General features: G+C 39.6%; 2 protein-coding genes across 32 annotated transcripts in view; one reads left to right on the plus strand and one right to left on the minus strand.

Moving 5' to 3' along the window:
- MARCHF7 (membrane associated ring-CH-type finger 7) overlaps positions 1–10701 on the minus strand; it is a 45240-nt gene extending 34539 nt beyond the window's left edge. For 4 of the 8 annotated variants that reach the window (XR_009545958.1, XR_009545957.1, XM_060177872.1 and 1 more), the window contains exons 1-2: positions 10549–10701; positions 1607–1770 (exon numbers count right to left, since the gene is read on the minus strand). Coding sequence is in view for 5 of the 8 variants with exons in the window: in XM_060177872.1 (XP_060033855.1) it covers positions 1607–1759 (153 nt within the window). In the remaining 3 variants the exon portion in view is untranslated. Of the gene's footprint in view, positions 1–1606; positions 1771–10034; positions 10426–10548 lie in introns of those variants that run through there. The other 4 variants (XM_060177873.1, XM_016194424.2, XM_060177871.1 and 1 more) reach the window with 3 other exon arrangements.
- A 68-nt stretch (positions 10702–10769) lies between these two features.
- Positions 10770–19841, plus strand: part of BAZ2B (bromodomain adjacent to zinc finger domain 2B) — a 368528-nt gene continuing 359456 nt past the window's right edge. For 23 of the 24 annotated variants that reach the window (XM_060177832.1, XM_060177835.1, XM_060177833.1 and 20 more), the window contains exons 1-2: positions 10770–10917; positions 12367–12555. Coding sequence is in view for 16 of the 24 variants with exons in the window: in XM_060177825.1 (XP_060033808.1) it covers positions 12516–12555 (40 nt within the window). In the remaining 8 variants the exon portion in view is untranslated. The other variant, XM_060177826.1, reaches the window with a different exon arrangement.

Genomic DNA, 19841 nt, shown 5'->3' on the forward strand with positions numbered 1-19841 from the left:
AAACAACTGGTAACAATCTACTATTCCCTAGAACTGACCTTCCTTTCTGGACCTTCTGTTTCACTAAGTGTATAGGGCAAGGGAGGTGGTCATGTTATGGCTAGCTTACAGTAAGAAAGCAACAGCAATTTTTAAAAGGTTCCCTTTTACATGTAACATTTGTATTTCACTAAATATATACTTGCTGGGTAATATTAAAAATACAACCTTATGTCATGTACAATTCAAATACTGTGATGATAAATTATACTATACTTCAAAATACTAGTTATGCAAACCAATATGGAGTCAGGAAATAACAATTGCTATTAACAATATCCATAGTTATAATTAGCAATATTGGAATTCAAAGTTAACAGCACTATAGTTCTAAGTACTTTATATGTACTCTTTTAATTCAACTCAACAGTAATTATATGCTGAAGTTTACCACTTTTTTTTTTTTTTTTAGAAGAGGAAGCTGAGGAGGAGTAAAACTATTCAGGAATAGTTTGTTTCTAAATCGAAATTAAAAAGCAGAGAGGCCAGGGAGAAAGGTCAATAGTGGAGCAGCTGATTTGCATAAAGATCTAGGTTTGATCCCTAGCTACAGCATAGGTCAACAAGAACTCCAAAATGCTTCTCCTACTTATTCCCTCACTTTAAAATTAGAAAAAAAGGTGGGCCAAGGAGGAGGCACAATAGTAATGCTAATGCTGGCACTTGTTCAGCTATCACAATGAAAATATTAAGAGGACATCATCAAAGAAAAACACAGCAATCATAATTCCATAGTATTACATGTACATACAGAGAAAAGTGAGACGAATGAAAGCAATGTAAAAGAGAAAGGAAGCAGTTCTGGTCATACATATTGACTAGCTTAGTCAATTTAAGTTGATAATTACTTTTTTATGTATTTTATTTTTTAAGATTTTATTTATTGATAAGGTAAGAGAGAGAAAGAACCAAACATCTATCTCTCTGGTATATATGCTGCTGGGGATTAAACTCAAGACCTCATGCTTGAGAGTCTAATGCTTCACTGTGCCACCTCCCGGAACAATGATAATTACTTTTTAAAGAATTTAAGAGAGATCAAGGGACCAAGAACATTACTTTGGCACATAAAATGCCAGGACTGAAATTGGAACCACATGCTTGATAGCCCAAGGCTTTACCTACTGAATTTCTTCACAAACTGTAATTCTTGTTTTTAACCAAAAAGTTTTCTAAATCTTTGCAACACATGGAAGACCAAAGTTTTAGAAATACTGCTTTGGCATATTTTGAACATACATCTTGCTACAGATTTATATTACTGTATTTTTATTATAGGATATCGTAACTCCAGCTGAGGGTGTCATAAGATAGACCTACTACTCCCAGTAAGTTTTTCTTTTTATTTGATAGAACAAAGAGAGACTGATGAGAGGAGATAGAGAGGGAGAGAAAGACACCTGCAGATTGCTCTACCTCTCCTGAAGCTTCCCCACTGCAGGTAAACCCAGGTCCTTATTCTCGGTAACAGATATGCTCAACAGGGTGCACCACTGCCCATCACCCCCACACACAAAATATTTAGAGACTATATTCTATATGCACACATTCCAAATTAGCACGTTACCTGATATTCAGAATCCAGTCTAAATGAAGAGTCTCTTGAGTGATAGGTATCATTTAGACTACTACCTCTGCTTCCAGACATCATTCTAGCACTTAAAGAGGTGGAGGGTTGAACAGAAATTCTTCTTGGAATCCTTGAAGGTTTAGAGTCCATTATCAATCTTCCTGTAAAATGCATATTTTTATTAATTGCCTTCAAGAAACAAGCAAATCTTAAATTCTTATTCATCAGTTCAAATCAATCATGAAAATTAACTGACATGGGGTGGAGGCAGATAGCATAATAGCTATGCAAAGTGACTCTCATGTCTGAGACTCCATAGTTCCAGGTTCAATTCTCCCACACCACCATAAACCAGAGCTGAGCAGTGCTCTGGCAAAAATAAATAAAATGTAAAAAAATTAACTGATATGGTAAACTTGGAGACTGTCATCAGAACTATATAAGGCACACGTACAGAGCCTAAGTGCCCTAGTGCCCCTAAGATGAAGAAAACATGATGTAAGTGAGGTAATGGACTCAAGTTTGTCATGTCCTAATCTAGAGTTTATTATGTATACCATGAGCATTAGGTATACTGTACTATTTGCACACCTCTTAACATAATATGCTCTCACATGCTTGTGTGTGGGAAGTCTATGTACTTCCTATTCAACATCTTAATACAAATTTTTCTTTGTACATACTTTTATTAAGACATTAAACTTCTTATGTTGCAAATTTGTCTATCAAGTGCAAATAATTTCTTTAACATTTTTTTAATATTTATTTATTCATTCCCTTTTGTTGCCCTTGTTGTTTTATTATAATTATTGGTGTCATCATTGTTGGATAGGACACAGAAATGGAAAGAGGAGGGGAAGACAGAGAGGGGGAGAGAAAGACACCTGCAGACCTGCTTCACCTCTTATGAAGCAACTCTCCTGCAGGTGGGGAGCCAGGGACTCGAACTAGGATCTTTACGCCAGGCCCTGCACTTTACATCACCTGAGCTTAACCTGCTGTGCTACCGCCCGACTCCCATTTATTTTATTTTATTTTAATATTTTTTAATATTTATTTTATTTATTCCCTTTCGTTGCCCTTGTTGTTTTATTGTTGTAGTTATTATTGTTGTTGTCGTTGTTGGATAGGACAGAGAGAAATGGAGAGAGGAGGGGAAGACAGAAAGGAGGAGAGAAAGACACCTGCAGACCTGCTTCACCGCCTGTGAAGTGACTCCCCTGCAGGTGGGGAGCTGGGGTTCGAACCGGGATCCTTATGCCGGTCCTTGTGCTTTGCGCCACCTGCGCTTAACCCGCTGCGCTACAGCCCGACTCCCCATTTTTTTTTAAATTTTTTTTTTCCTCCAGGGTTATTGCTGGGCTCGGTGCCTGCACCATGAATCCACCGCTCCTGGAGGCCATTTTTCCCCCTTTTTGTTGCCCTAGTTGTTGCAGCCTCATTGCGGTTATTATTGCCATTGTTGACGTTGCTTTGTTGTTGGATAGGACAGAGAGAAATGGAGAGAGGAGGGGAAGACAGAGAGGGGGAGAGAAAGATAGACACCTGCAGACCTGCTTCACCGCCTGTGAAGTGACTCCCCTGCAGGTGGGGAGCCGGGGGCTCGAACCGGGATCCTTACGCCGGTCCCCTGGACTTTGCGCCACGTGCGCTTAACCCACTGCGCTACCGCCCGACCCCCCCCCCCCATTTATTTTATTTTAAAGAGAGAAAACCAGAAAGAAAGACCAGAACACTGCTCAGTTCTGGCTACGGTAGTGCTAGGGACTGAACCTGAGACTACGGAGCCTAGGCATCAAAGTCTTTTGTGGACTTCAGGTGGAGTGACCATGGAGTAGCAGTAACTGAAAGGAACACCAGATAAAGCAAAGAAAAAACATCTGGAATCTCACAACACTGCAACTGTAAAACTTGAAGAAATTCACTAAACTGTAGGTGGATGCAGTCATTCATGGCATGAGACACAGAAGAGACTCTCAAGACAAAACAGCTTCACTAAAGAGTCGGCAGTGGGCAGGCAGCAAGCACCATTTTGACAGTCACACAGCAAAACACACTGGCCTGGCTCTAAGAGGGTGGGGAAAATTTAATCTGAAACTAAAACTCTTGAGGCTTGCTCAGATTGCAGTAATGGGCTGCCAGAAACCAGAATATAATCTGAAACAAGGCAGCAAGAACCCAATCTGTCTACTCAAAGTAACAGAGAAGACTCTACTCACCTCCCGCAACATATAAACAACACAGCCACAGCACGACCTGCTGGCTGAGGCGCAGAAACCACACTTAAACCAAACTATGGGGAAAAACACATCTGTTGAAACTCGGTGATTTTGGGAAAAAAGTCTCAGTTTGAATTCAGAAAGATTATTATGAAGGTAATTCAAAACTCTAATCATAGGATCTCAGAGATTTCACCAGAGAGCTAGAAAATGCACAAAGAAAATGTTAAACAAAGCTATGTGAAGTGAAGGACACTTTGGATGGAGTTTAGGATTACATAAGAGGACTGGTAAGTAGAATAAATCAACTTGAGAAGACAATACTAGGACTAGAAGATAAAATCACCACAATCTCTGAGTGCGAATCTGTTGGAGGAAAGGATCATGAAAAATAAAGCAATTCTTTGTGAAACTGCAGACTTCATCAGAAAAACAAATGTGAGTTTACTAGGATACCTGAGGATAAGGAGAAAGAGCAGAGAATATATTCAAAGAAATCACAACAAAAAAATTTTCCACACCTGGGAAACACATACACACACCCTACACATACACGTACAAACACAGACTCCAAGATTCACAAACATATAGAAAGCAAAGGAAATAAGTGACTCGCACTCAAACAGGTCCACACTGAAACAGGATCACAAATAATGAAAACAAAGTTCTAAGAAAAAAATATCATATGAAATTAATTTTGGCAAGTAGTAAAGATGATACATTTGGAAAAAATGCTGATTACAGAGAACAGATGGCAATTTAATAAATTCATTTTCTAACTTGGGAAAATAAAGGTGTTTACAAACCCATAAAATTTTTTTCCTATTTTTTAATATTTATTTTCCCTTTTGTTGCCCTTGTTTCTTTTCATTGTTGTAGTTATTACTGTTGTTATTGATGTCATCGTTAGATAGGATAGAGAGAAATGGAGAGGAGGGGAAGATACAGGGGGGAGAGAAAGATAAAACACCTGCAGACCTGCTTCATCACCTGTTAAGCAACTCCCCTGTAGGTGGGGAGCCTGGGGCTCTAACCAGGATCCTTGCACCGGTCCTTGGGCTTTGCACCTCATGCGCTTAACCCACTGTGCTATTGGTAGCCTGACTCCCCCATAATAACTTTAAAAGTCCCTAGTTCCAACCTGCAAAGGGGCAGAAGCTTAACAAGTGGTGAGGCAGTGCTACAGGTGTCTCTCTTCCTCTCTCTCACCTTCAATTTCTCTCTAGCCTTAAAAAAAAAAGTAGCAGGTTTGTTATTTTATTAAGAGGTCTATAAAACAGTACTAAAGAAAACTACTTGCTATTTGAAAATTTAAATAGGGAGAGAAAATTATTTTTAAGAGATATAGGTCTATAGACAGTTCTTTAATTACTCTTCCTAATCATACCTCTTATAGTTTACTTTGAATAAATTCATACACAATTCTTATTTGCAGAAGGAAACTAACCTAGTAAGAAATCTACTCAAGGTGTCGGGCGGTGGCGCAGTGGGTTAAGCGCATGTGGCGCAAAGCGCAGGAACCAGCATAAGGATCCCGGTTCGAGGCCCCGGCTCCCCTGCGCTTCACAGGCAGTGAAGCAGGTCTGCAGGTGTCTATCTTCCTCTCCCCTTCTCTGTCTTCCCCTCCTCTCTCCATTTCTCTCTGTCCTATCCAACAACGAATTGCATCAACAAGGGCAATAATAATAACCACAACGAAGCTACAACAAGGGCAACAAAAGGGGGAAAAAAAAATGGCCTCCAGGAGCGGTGGATTCATGGTGCAGGCACTGAGCCCAGCAATAACCCTGAAGGAGGAAAAAAAAAAAAGAAAAAAGAAATCTACTCAAAATAAACCTTCAGGCAAAAGTCCAAGAGGCAGAGTCCTAAGAGAGATATAATTTATGCTGCATGAAACTATTTTGGGTATCTCCTCTACGTAAGTTGATTAAATTTTGACGATGTAGGTGTTACAAGAATACTTACATAATTTTGTTGCATAAGTTGTAGGTCAAAAACAAAACAAAAAAGTGTAATTTAAAAACTTATACTAGGTCACTTACAAGATACTATGAGCTTTTCAAGTTCATTCAACAAACTAGTTTAGACACTGTGCCAGGCACATTAATTCTAGTGAAGGGGATGAGAAAAGACAACTCTAAATGTACTTATAACTTTAAGCTCTAAATGTACTTAAAACTTGAGACTTTAAAAAAGTTGTAGCATACCACAACAACTTACACAAATAATGAAAGGTTTAAGCAAAGCTAACAAATAGAACATAGGCACTTGAATCTCAATGCTTGTAATCAAGACTTAAAGGGCACACTAACAACAAAAAAATTCACTTTTGCGGATTTTTTTCAACAATCAATAAAATGGTCTCTTGATTTTCTTCTGTCACTATATATAGGTTCTTATTTAATTTTTCTTTGCTTAGATTTAATTCAAAACTTGGGTAGATAAGTTCTCTGCTTAATAAAATAAAATTATCGGTGACTGGGCGGTGGTGCAGTGGTTTAAACGCACATGGTTTAAATGAAGCTCAAGAACCCAGGTCAGGGATCCTGGTTTGAGCCCCTGGCTCCCCACCTACAAGGGGGGTCACTTCACAGGCGGTGAAGCAGGTCTGCAGATGTCTTTTTCTCCCCTCTGTCTTCCCGTCCTCTCTCAATTTCTCTGTCCTATTCAACAACAACAGCAGCAGCAGCAGCAGCAGCAGCAGCAGCAGCAGCAGCAGCAGCAACAGCAACAGCAACGAGAAACAAGGGCAACAAAAGAGGGGAAAAAAGCCTCCAGGAGCAGTGGATTCATAGTGCAGGCACTGAGTCCCATTGATAACTCTGGAGGCAAAAAAAATTAAATTAGCACCAGGGTTGACTACACAAATATGCAATTAGAAGCCATTACAACCTCTGCTGCTGACACTGAAATACTCAATATATCATTGAACTTGTGTAGTAAGTGAAGGGGACCTTGTGTAGAAGAGTGTGTCAACATACTTTGCCACTGAGTTTCCTCATCACTGAAGTTAGCTTTTTTTAAGAAATGAAACAATTAGCAGTCCAACAAAATCTTATTTTATTTTTAAAAATAGATTATATAACATGCTGAATTTTCTTATAATACTAAAAGTTCACTTTACTATCTTTATAGAACCATAGAATTACTGCAACAGATTTAGAAACAGAATAGCTTAAATAACAAGGACTATTGGGAAGAGACACAACATCACTAACACAAAATAGTAAAGATATAAAGTAGATGGACAAAAGGCAATTAATTTATTACATCTTAAGCAGAAATAATATACTTAATAACTTTTTTTTTTTCTTCCAGGAAGTAAGGAACGGAAGACAAGGAAGCAAACCAAAATAAGATGGTTTTAAAGAATGAGTAGTATGGACAAAAGTGAGGTGGTATACATAGATAGGACTTGCAGGGTGAGACACCTGCAGACCTGCTTCACCGCCTGTGAAGCGACTCCCCTGCAGGTGGGGAGCCGGGGACTAGAACAGGGACCCTTAAAAGGCCAGTCCTTGCGCTTTGTGCCACATGCGCTTAACCCACTGCGCCACCACCCGACCCCCAAGAACTAGTTTTTAAGGTTCAAATTTTGTCCTTTTAAACTTGCTGACATAAGTGGGAGTAGCTAATTTAAAAACCTGCTGTTCAACTTAGCTAGCCTAACCAGTAGAGTCACAGAGAAATATATGTGAGAGCAAGAAAAACCAGTTTTAACCATGAGTTCAGACCAGAGTTAAAAAAGGTCTTTTTTTTTTTTTTCCAAACATTAAGAATAGTAAAAAACCAAAAACCCAGTCAACTCTTAAATTATAATTATCTCCTCTCACATTTTGGGTTACTTTGTGATTAGCAGCTGTATTAAAGATAGAAAATTTGTAAAATAATGATATGAACAAAGACAAGTTATTTCACCATAATGAAATTCTGCTTTAGTGAATCCAAGCAGATCTTAGTATGAACTTGAAAGATCTTAGCTTAAGTTGTAATGATTCTGTTGTGATCAGTTTCTGATTATTTAACATTTTTTTAATTTGCTGGTTGAAAATGAATTTTAATGTTAGCCTATACATTTCCTACTGTTCTTTATTACTGGCACTTAATTATCTGTAATAACAGAAAAAAATACATTAGCAAAAATAAACTAAAAATAATTTTTATTTGACTTAAAAGACAAAATAGCTCCCCATTCTCAACAGCATACCCCAAAGCATAACTTTTCCAAAATAGTTAATTTCAGTTGATCTTTTTATGCGATGTGCTGCAACTTTCCATTTAATTTATTTCAGTTTGGGGGGACAAACTGCTCAGCAACCCACCTCCTCTGTAAAAGTCCTAGCATGACTTTGCAATTTCCTAATCAAATTATTTCTTATCCATCACACCTCAAGTAAAACAACACTATCTGTAAAATTTACAAGATTAAAAAGCCCCTCTCTGTGTTACAACAATACTCTTTATTTACACTATAATAGTAGTTCTAAATACACTAGTTGGAAAACTAAATTGAGTGTTATGGAAAGCAAACACCTGTCAAGCTAATTCTTAAAAAATGAAACCCTGGGGATCGGTCGGTGGTGCAGTGGGTTAAGTGCACGTGGCGCAAAAGCGCCAAGGACCGGCCTTTTAAGGATCCCTGTTCTAGCCCCCGGCTCCCCACCTGCAAGGGAATCGCTTCACAGGCAGTGAAGCAGGTCTGCAGGTGTCTATCTTTCTCTCCCCCTCTGTCTTCCCCTCCTCTCTCCATTTCTCTCTGTCCTGTCCAACAACGAACAACATCAACAATGGTAATAATAAGGACTACAACAACAAGGGCAACAAAAAGGGGGGAAAATGGCCTCCAGGAGCGGTAGATTCATGGTGCAGGCACCGAGCCCAGCAATAACCCTGGAGGATAAAAAAAAAAAAAAGAAACCCTAATCTAGTAGGCAGAATACAACAAATACAAATTACAAAAAAATATTTTACATCATTTGACAATTCTACACTATTAAAATTATTTCCTTAAGAGATAAAGCAAATTTGTGGGCACCTCTTAAACATATACCAACCAAAGGGTTGTTTGAAGTGGACATGGAGATGAAATTTGCTGAACACATCAGTCACAGATGACATTTTACATTCAAGTTGATAGCTGACACCTTCATGTAGGACTAATAGAAATCTTTGGACTTTAGCTGATAAGATAAGGTCTCTTACAGAGAAAATGAGAACTCACTTGTACTTACATAAATTGGAATTTTCAATCATTCTTACTAAAGACATCTGAACCAGAATTGCAACTTTGGCTAAAACAGAAAGTTGTAAGAAGTTCTTACCTAGATTATTTGTAGTAAAGGTGTGTGTGTGTACACAAACTATTAAGTATATGAATATACTAATATATTTTGCAGTATAGTGGGGGGGCAATTCTACAGGGAGAAAGAATAAAAATTTCAAGTTATACTGACGAGGGAGGGTGAATATAAACAATTGAACTATATACCTATTAAAGATTCATTCTACAAGTATCTCCTCCTAATTCAAATCCTCTCAACTCTAGGAACTACCTATTTTAACTGAAAATTTTAAATAATCACGACAAAATTAAGTCTACACTGAGTATTAAACAATCACGATAAAATCAAGTCTAGAACTAAGCCACGACTAACATCACTGTCTCACAAAATGTTGTAAAGTCGTAAATGAAGTAGTAAACTCGTTTCTCAAGCAAAATTTGTCATGTATATATCACACAAACTATGCAATATGTCTGCCTTGTATACTTAGCAATGTACAAGCACTGCTTAACTTTTAAAATTAAAGTCCGTCTTTAATCTTACTTAGTTCTGGGCAGAAACTAGTAATGGGGGAGGGGTAAAAAGAAAAAAAAATGCCTTTGAAAGTCCGGCAAAATCAGAAAAACTTACTCAGTTTTACTTGGCACACCTCCTCCTATCAGTGCCTCACCACACCGATAGTGGCAGTTCGTCAGCAAGCCAGACTCCCCCACACAGTCATGTCTACACGCAGGCAGCGCAGCGCTTTCAGCCTTTCGTGGGGGAGGGGCTCTGAACACGGTCAGTCTCACTACGCAGTTTCATCAAAATGAGGATTCTGCGAGTAGTGTCTTCCATATTTGTACTTCTTACGCCAACAGGTTCCCTCTCTCTCTCGCTCTCATTGCGTTTTGTCACCGATTTTTGAAAAACAGAACAATTTACCACAACACAGAGAGAACTCCCAAAGTAAGTAGTCAAGAACTGGAGCGATCCATGAGCAAACCTTCCCCGCAACGAAGCGGGTCAGGAGAAGTCTGTGCAATTCGCCGCCGGGGTGGCAGAGCCAACCTGCCCCCGCCTTCGGCAGCGCGATCCCCAAATAAACGCCGCACGCTCGGGAGGGCCCCTTTCATCCAGCCCAAGAGAGGCAGTCACAGACCAAAGTGTGATTCAAGCCCTTCGCCCACGACCCGCCTAGAAGGAAGACACACAACCGGCCCCCTCGGCCCGTCACAAACTCCTTCAGGGCACGTAAGGCCGCCGCACAGGAGGTCTGCACCCAGCTGCCCTCCACACTCCACACCCAGGTCGCTCTCCCTCCGCCGCCCAGACCGTCAGCTCAGGAAGCGGCGCCGCGATCTCAGGCCGGCCTTGGATTCCCTCCCCTCCCCCAACCGCGGCCTGGACTCGAACCACCTCCCCGGGCGGGAGAAGCCCGAGCTCCGCAGTGTATTACCTCTGCTTCCGAGCCCGCATTAAACAGGGCGCGTCCCGTCGCAGCTACCACACCACCGTCTTCCTCCTCACAGTTCTAGGCCTGTAAAGCGAAGATGAGCAGTCGACAGCAAAGCACAATGGCGCCCGCCCCTCTCCTGAATCCGGCGCAGAAGCAGCCGCCACCGTTAAGTGCCCCTCCCTTCTCACCCTCCTCCCTCCCGGCCTCCCCCCCCACACTTCGCGGACTCCGCTGGCATCTCGCGAGAGTGGCGGCGCTGCGGGGATCCGAGAGCTGCGGACTGGCTCCACGTACCCCACCGCGGGGTGGTGCTCTGACTGCGGCAACCGTTGAAGGGCTGCTCCCGGGGGAGGCTACGAGGCGCCACCGGTAAGCGGTTGCGGCTGGTTGGCCGGCGGACAGCTGCTGGGCCGGCGAGCGTGCCGTCCCGCACGGCCGGGCCCTGGAGGCCAGGCCCTGTTGGCCGCCCTATCCTAGCCGAGGACGGACTCATGTCCTACCCTGCTTCCCCCAGCGCCCGAGTCCCTGCGATAGGTTTTGGCCTCCCCAGGCTAAGGGCCCGCAGCTAGAAATACCGCCCGGCTTTTTTCTTTTTTTCTTTTTTTTCTTTTGCACGTGGTGAGTGGCGCACTGAATGTGTATTGACGAACCAAGCACCAGCTTTCCTTCTTTTCCACCTCTTCACCTGCCCATCATTTTATCAGCCTTAAGCCCTCCTCCCTTTTAAGGATTGGAGTCAGTTTGCCCAGACCATTCCTTCCTTGTGGTAATTCGGGTTGGTGATGTAATCTTTCAGTCATGTCCTTCAAAATCGGGAGACTGACTTTTGATAGTACAACTACAGATTGTACAGTAAAGAAATCATTAAGAGTAGAGAGAAGGAGGGGAGATGCTAAGGTAGATGTGACTATGAGATGAGACTTTAAAAAGCTGTAAATATGGTAAACTAACGTGTAAATGAATACTGGACTATACTAAGAGGGAGGGAGTAGGTGAGAAAAAGCCAAGGTTTTTATGGGCTTACATAATGTAAGGATTTAGGTAATGTGAGGATTTTCCAATGTGTCAAAATTCAGAAGCAAGGATATTTCTGAAACTTGGAGGCATACTGAATGACACTTGATTTTTAAAAGTAAGCGATTTTTAGAGATTCACTGGGTCCAAATAATTCCAACAAGTGTGAGGTTTATGTGCATTTCCTTAAAGGAATGAGAACGTAGTACTTCTGAAAGGAATGGTCTAGTTATTATCTCCAATTCAGTTGTGTCTTGGAGACTAAAGACCTGTCCATGGTTCTCTATTATAGCTTGGAAAATACAGTTCTTCTGAGATTTAAAGTTTGACCGTTATTTAAGGTTGGCACATGAATGCCAGCCCAACTTTTTAGGATGTGAGTTCAAGATTAAGTATTTGGTATGGCATAAAATGAACACATAGTATTTTTGAGAAAATTAATTTCCTCCTTTTTATGGAACTAATTTTTTCCAGCCTATTTGTATAGACTTGTATTTGTGTAGACTTTTGGTTATGGACACATACACCTTGAAGCACCAGACTGCTTGGATTCAAATCTCAGACCTGTCTTTTACTGCCTTTGCTGTCTTGAGCATTTTCTTAACCTTGTTAAGCCTTGGTTTCCTATAAAACTGGGTTTATAGCAATGCTCTTAGCCCCATTGGATTGTTGAAAGGATTACATCAGAAAACTCTTTATCAGTTTCTGGAATGTTGTAAGCATTCTGTAATTGTTAGCTTTTACATTCCATGTTTACTCTAAACCACCACTAACCTTCTTTTTCTGGGATTTAATATTACATAGGTCCTTTAAACATCTTCTCAAGTATATTCTACACTAAGAGGAATGATTGACGACACCATTTTCCTGAGCTATGACAGTCAGGCCTGGTAGAGGTAACTTCTCTACAGAATCCCCAAACCTGACAAGAATGGTTCAGATTTTGCCAGAGTATGACTTCCTCCTCACCCAGCACTGATGATATCATTAGCGGTGAGTATGCCACCAATTTCCTATGCTAAACAGATATCCCAAGCTCTAGTTTCATACTGATGCTGAAGAATAGGTACAGAACACTGAGATACTTAGATGTTTTGTTTTGTTATTTAAAAATGGTTGGTTCTTGTTTTTTAATGTCCTTTCTCTGAGTTGAGTTTCTGAGTAATTATCATTATCAACAAATTGTCACTGAGATTTTCCTGTGAAGACAATTTGATAGGAATTATAGATAAAGATAGTTAGAATAGTGATTATGTTTTCTGAAGTGAAAATTAGGGCAAAATGATTTCACAGGAAAGGTATTTGAAATTAAAACTGTTTTGGGCAGTGATAGATAGCATAATGGTTATTCAAAGTTACTTTCATGCCTGAGGCTCCAAAGTTCCAGATTCAGTCCCCCTGTACTACCATAAGCTAGAGCTGAGCAGTGCTCTGATGGTAAAACAAACAAACAAAAACAGAAATCAAAACTTCTGATCAATTTAGACTCATGGTTGTCTTTTTTTTTTTTTTCCCCTCCAGGGTTATTGCTGGGCTCAGTGCCTGCACCATGAATCCATCTCTCCTGGAGGCCACCTTTTTGCCCTTTTGTTGCCCTCGTTGTTGTAGCCTCGTTGTGGTTATTATTATTATTATTGCCATTGTTGATGTTGTTCGTTGTTGGATAGGACAGAGAGAAATGGAGAGAGGAGGGGAAGACAGAGAGGGAGAGAGAAAGATAGACACTTGCAGACCTGCTTCACTGCCTGTGAAGCGACTCCCCTGCAGGTGGGGAGCCGGGGGCTCGAACCGGGATCCTTACGCTTTGCGCCACATGTGCTTAACCCACTGCGCCACTGCCCAACCGCCTTTTTTTTTTTTTTTTTTTTTTGCCTAGGTCCTCCTGCCTTTACCCAACACTGAATCCTTATAGCCAATTCTGACACAACTTTCTATGTCTAAATATTTTTGTTCACCGCTTGCCCACATCATTATTTGGACTTTTCTCTAATTCTAAATTTTAACTTGGGCTCCCTTTAACTTTATAATTTCATGTATTTATTATTTTAATTAGTAGATTAGAATTTAATAGAATTTTCTTCCAGATATTACATTTGAATATACCTTTTTAACCTACTTTTTAATTATCCCACAATCTAACCATCTAAGAAATTTTCTCTGGCAAGGACAATCTTCCAGATATTCAATTTGTATAGATTTGCTCTTAAAAATATATTTGCTTCTTATAAATCAAGTGATTTTGGAATTTGGGGTTTTTTTTTTTTTGAGACTTCGCTGCTTCAGATGTGTGGTATATGTGTCTGTGTGATGTGTATATGTCAGAGACAAAGAAGCTGGGGGGGGGGGGGTGGCGAGAGCCACAGCACGAGAGCTTTGCTCTATGCAGTGAGGACTACTCTTGAACCGGGATCACACACATGGAAAAATCATATAGAAGTGAGCTATTAGCCAGTTGGGCAGGTTACTTATTAAACTTATAAATGAAAGCAAGAAATACCTGGAATGAGAGAAGACTGCATAAAAGAAGGTACATGAGTGAAAAACAGTATACAATTTTTTTCACAAATTGGAGTCTTATTATTCCTTGGAAAAGGAAACTTTGTGACATCAATGAACTTGAGGATCTAGTACTTAAACACTAGGTCGTTGGGGGTGGTGGCACATACGGTTGAGTTCATACATTACCATGTGCAAGGACCCAGGTTTGAGCTGCTGCTCCCCACCTGCAGAGGGGGACACTTCACAAGTGGTGAAACAGGTCTGCAGGTATCTTTCTATCTCCCTCTTTATCTCACTCTCCCTTTCTCAATTTATCTCAGTCTTATCAAATGAAACAAAGGAATAAGTGGCTACAAGGAGCAGTGGAGTCATTCATAGTGTCAGCACAGAGCTCCAGCAATGACTCTTGTGGCAATAAAAATAAATATTAGATCCTCAAGTCTAGAAAATGAGGGTTCCACCTTCTAGAGCAGGGGTGGAGAACCTTTTTTTCTACCAAGGGAATGTGGATAGTTATAACATCATTTGAAGGTCATAAAAATTATCAATTTAAAAATTAGCACTTAATCTCTTCTATGAAAAAAGCTACAGTTATTGAATTTTGAATCCCATTGATGAAAACATTGGCAGGTCCAGGCTAAATGATTTAGTGGATTATATAGTGCCCACAGACCGAATGTTTCCCATGCTTGTCTCAGGCAATACATTGCTTACAGGTCTTTTTCTTTCAGTATTTGATTAGAATTAATCTAGACTTGACCATGCTAGAATTAATGGACTCCTGTTTTAGTGAGTTTTAATAGTCCCCTGATCAAGATTAATTGAAAGGTGCTACAGTGAGTAAACAGAAATCCAAGATACAACATTCTGGTTGATTTTTGCTAGACTAGCAATCATTGTTTTCAGCTAAGTTAAAAAGTTATAAAAACAAGAAAATACCATATTAAAACACTGAGAAAGCTTTTCTAATCTGCTTTACAAAAGTCATTTTTAATCATATAGCTGACACAGAATAGAAATAGTTACAACTCCTAATTTCTGAGACTTGGAATTCATACAGAAAGCAACTTTCACTGTGCGTGAAACAGCTTTTAGTTTAAAAGCAACTACTTTTTCTTAATGATAATATTAGGGATTGGAAAATATGATACACAGATTCAATAGCTGTTACTGCAAATAGTTCTGTTGAAATATAGCCAGGCCTATTAGTTTTTCTGTGCACTAGAGATAAAGTTCTTTCTCCAAAGAACCACTATTGTATAATTCTTTCTCTTTCTCTTGAATTTACTTGCACAGTTATTGGGAGATGTCCAGCTAGAAGCTCAAGTAGGAGTTGATAATACAAATTTGTTTTCTACTTTAAGGGGGACACATAAGTATAACCTCTAATCTGCCCATAATATTTTTGCAAGACCCACTCTCCCCTTCCACCTAAATCCTTTTTCATTATCATGCCATATGACCTCAGTGCCCCTCAATCCCATCTCTTTCCTTCTTTCCCTAGAGTCCTTTGCTTTGGCATAATACACCACACCTACTCTAAGATTCACCTGCTGTTTTTCTTTCCCTTATAAGTGAGACTAGATAAGCCTAAAAATCACTGTAAGTTTTGTTATTGTTGTTGTTTGTTGTTTGTTTTAATAATACTTCTATGTGAGGTAAACCTTGGTTTATAATGTGAGTACTTAACCAGGTGCTCCACTTCCTGGCCCCTGTAACCTTGGTTAATAAAACTTTTTCTCAGAAATATAATTCCTCATCTCATCAAAATGTGTTGCCACACTGCAACCCATCCTCACCAAAATAGCACCAGTATCCCTTCAGCAAAAAGTCTACTGGATCCCCTACAACTTACAATGACTACTCATACTCCCACCCATCTTCTCTTTGGTAATCTCAGTTCTGCATTTCAAAACTAAAGGCTAATCTTCACTTGACGTTTTATTCCCTTGTTTTACTTGTTTTGTTTCCACACTTCTACCAGGCAAAAGGAAGGATTCAGGATTCTCCCCCACTCCCCATCTTTTAAAATAGACTAATTTACATACTGGAGAAAGGAGGAGGACACCAGAGTGTCATTGTGGCACATGCAATGCTGCAGATCAATCTCTCTCAGGACCTTATATCTAAAAGTATTTTTCTTTTATATTCATCTGTTTAGTTATTCTTGTAGAGCTGTTCCTTATCGAAAAGTACCTCATCATTCCTTCAAGCCTGATTGATAACTTAGCTCAGCATACTATTCCTGGTTCGAGGTATTTTCCATTCAGAACTTTGAATATGCTCCTGTCAGTCCTTTCTGGCCTTTGGAATTTATTTATTTATTTTATTATTGGATAAAGACAGACATTGAAAGTGAAGAGAGAGAGACTGACAGAAACATGCAGCAATGCTTCCCCACCTATGAAGCTTTCCCCCTATAAGTAGGGGTAGGGAGCTTGAACCTGGGTCCTTTTGCTCTGTAATGTGAGCACTTAACCAGGCATGGCCCCTCGTGGCCCTCCCTTTGGAGTTTCTGTTGAGAAAACTGAAAACTCTGATAAGTATTAGAAGATTTCCATTACAGAAAACTCTAGGCACACCCATTTAAGCTCACATAGTAATACGTGCAAAAAAAAAAAAAAAACTTTAATTTTTCTCTGTCTGCTTTAAATATTCTCTTTATGTTTGATCTTCACCATTTTAATTATTATGTGCCTTGATGAACTTAGGTTTGGATTTATTGTTTTGGGAGCTCTTTGAGTTTACAACATCCCAACATCCAAAGTTTTTTTTTTTTTTTTTCTTTTTTTGCCTTCAGGGTTATTGCCAGGGCTCGGTGCCTGCACCATGAATTCACTGCTCCTGGAGACCATTTTTTTCCCCTTTTGTTGCCCTTGTTGTTTTATCATTGTTGTGGTTATTATTGTTGTTGTTGTTGCAGTCATTGAATAGGACAGAGAGAAATCGAGAGAGGAGGGGAGACAGGGAGGGAGAGAGAAAGATAGACACCTGAAGACCTGTTTCACTGCCTGTGAAGTGATTCCCCTGCAGGTGAGGAGCCAGGGGCTCGAACCAGGATCCTTACACCAGTCCTCAAAGATTTTTTTAAATCTTTTTTTTTAAGTTTCTTTTATTTATTTATTATTGGATAGAGGGAAATTGAAAAGGGACGGGGGAGATAGAAAGAGAGAGAAACAGACACCTGCAGCTCTACTTCACTACTCATGAAATATTCCCACTGCAAGTGAGGACCAGGGGCTTAAACCTAGGTTCTTACACACAATAGTGTGAGCACTTAACCAGTTGTGCCCTTCGGCATCTGAAGATTTAGAAAAACTGTCAACTAATATTTTTCAACTATTAATCCCTTCTTGTTCTAGCATATGAATGATATGAATGCTGTTCCTCTTGATGTTCTTCCTTAACTCTCTTACATTATCCCCCTTTGTTATAATTTTTTTTCTTGCTACTGGTTATTTTTGGATGACTTCCTCTACTTTACCCTTCTGCTCACCACTTTGACCTTTGACTTTTTTTCCCCCAATCCTTTCACTTCTGTCTTTCTGTAGATGGATTCCTCTGCTCTAGTTTTTTAAAGTCAGTTACTTTATGCTTTAGTCCTCTGAATTCTGTTATGATTTCTTTCATACATTCTCTGATTTTATTGTAGATATTGTCCATAGAAATTTTCTTTTTAGTGAGCATTTTTATGATTCTTCTTTAAAGTCTTCTTTAGTAGGTTTATATTAGTTCTGTTGAAATTGAGGTCTTTTTTTACTTCATTTGCCATCTACCAAGTTAATCATAAAGAATGGTAGCGACTGTTTCCTCCAGGATAAATCAGTACTTTTAACTAACTTTGTCATATACAGTGCATGTCAGATTACTAAGTCTATTAGGAGTTGCCTTAAATTTGTTTTTATCATCATTCCTGACTCCCTTTCTCAGCTGTTTACCAAAACATTCTCAAATATATTTCAGCTGTCTAAAAGCACCTAATCAGTTCTTTTGTATATCATAATTTAGACGCTAACTTAAGAGGCAGAGTAGTGGTGCACCAAATAGAGTGCACACCTTGCCATGCCCGAGTACCAGAATTTAAGCTGCCAGTCCTACAAAGACCTGCAAGATGGAAGTTTCATGAGCAGTGAAACAATGTTGCTTTTATCTCCCTTTATCTCTGCCACTGTCACTCCCTCTCTATTTCTACCTTTCAAAAAAATAAAAAATAAAAAAAGATACCAGTGATTCTGGCACCAAGTCCTAACATAAGCCTAGTAGCAAGAGAGAGAGAAAGAGAAGAGAGAGAGAGAGAGAGAACTAACTTATACACATACATACATACTGTTCAGTTTCTTAAAATAACCCTGTTCCCAATACCAGAATCAAACCTAAATTACTGCAATGTAGCTACATTGTAGCTGGGAAGGCTTTTCCAAAACATGATTGTTTTCAAGTCTATTTATTAAAGTTGTTTTTTAATCTTAAGAACTTTCTTTTTTATAAAAGTTTATAGTATTTGAGAGGGAAGAGAGAAATTGAGAGAGGAAGGGGAGGTAGGAAGAGAAAAAGAGATACACCTGCAGCACTATTTCACAACTCAGGAAGTTTCCTCTCTGCATATGGGAACTGGGGGCTTGAACCCAATTCCTCCTGCATGGGAATGTACACGCCCAACTGGGTATCCACTACCCAACTCCCAAAGACTTACTTCTAATAGTTATTTGAACTAGAAATTCTCAATATATATTTGCCTGTTACTATCCTAGTATGTGATTGAGGTTGTTTTTTTTTTTTTTTGCCTGCAGGCTTATCGCTGGGGCTTGGTGCCTGCACTACGAATCCACTGCTCCTAGTGGCCATCTTTTCCATTTTGTTGTTGTTGCTGCTGCCATTGTTGTTGGATAGGACAGAGAGAAATGGAGAGAGGAGAGGAAGACAGAGAGGTTGCCTGTGAAGTGACCCCCCGGCAGGTGGGGAGTAAGGGGCTTTAACCAAGTCCTTGAACTTCATGCCATGTGCTCTTAACCTGACCCCTGAGTGAAGTGTTTTTAATGTTATTTGCTCTCCTCCTCTTATTTTCTTTTTAACATTTTTATAAATATCCAGATATGACAGCTTTCTATTAGACTTTATTTCTCCTTTGGTTGGAAATCAAATGTTTTCCTGGTACAAGACATACTAATAATATAAATTATTAAAGTGTGTGTGTGTGAGAGAGAGAAATCATATATTAGGATTCAAATTAGTCTTTTAATCTGAATGAAGAAAACTTTAATCAAATTGTGGCATTAAAATTAAATAAAATGTTTGTTATGCAAAGAGACTCTCATGTCTGAGACTCGGAAGTCCCAGGTTCAGTCCCATATGCCACCATATGCCAGAGGTGAGTAGTGCTCTGGGGAAAAAAATTAATTAGGTAAATGATTTTTTGTTGATAGAAAGTTTGAGTAAGGAACTTTTTTGCCACCAGACTTACTGCTAGGTTTTCATGATTCCATAACTCCCAGAAACATTTTTTTCTTTCTTTTTTCTTTTTTAAGAGAGAGAGAAAAAGAAGCAACCACAACAACTTTCCACTACTACTGAAACCCCCCACCCAATCCAACAGGCGCTCCAGTGTGGTAGCATAGAGCTCAAGGCTGGGTGCTTATGCACCGTAGTGTGTAGCCTCTACCGAGTGAGCTACCTCAGGCGCCTGACTTTTTTTTTTTAAGTTTTGTTTATTTAGTGATAATGAAGAGAACCACAGCATCATTTTGAGATATGTGGTGCCAGGGATTTCATGCCTACAAATT

This window comes from Erinaceus europaeus, chromosome 18, assembly GCF_950295315.1.
Source record: "Erinaceus europaeus chromosome 18, mEriEur2.1, whole genome shotgun sequence".
Lineage (NCBI taxonomy): Eukaryota > Metazoa > Chordata > Mammalia > Eulipotyphla > Erinaceidae > Erinaceus > Erinaceus europaeus.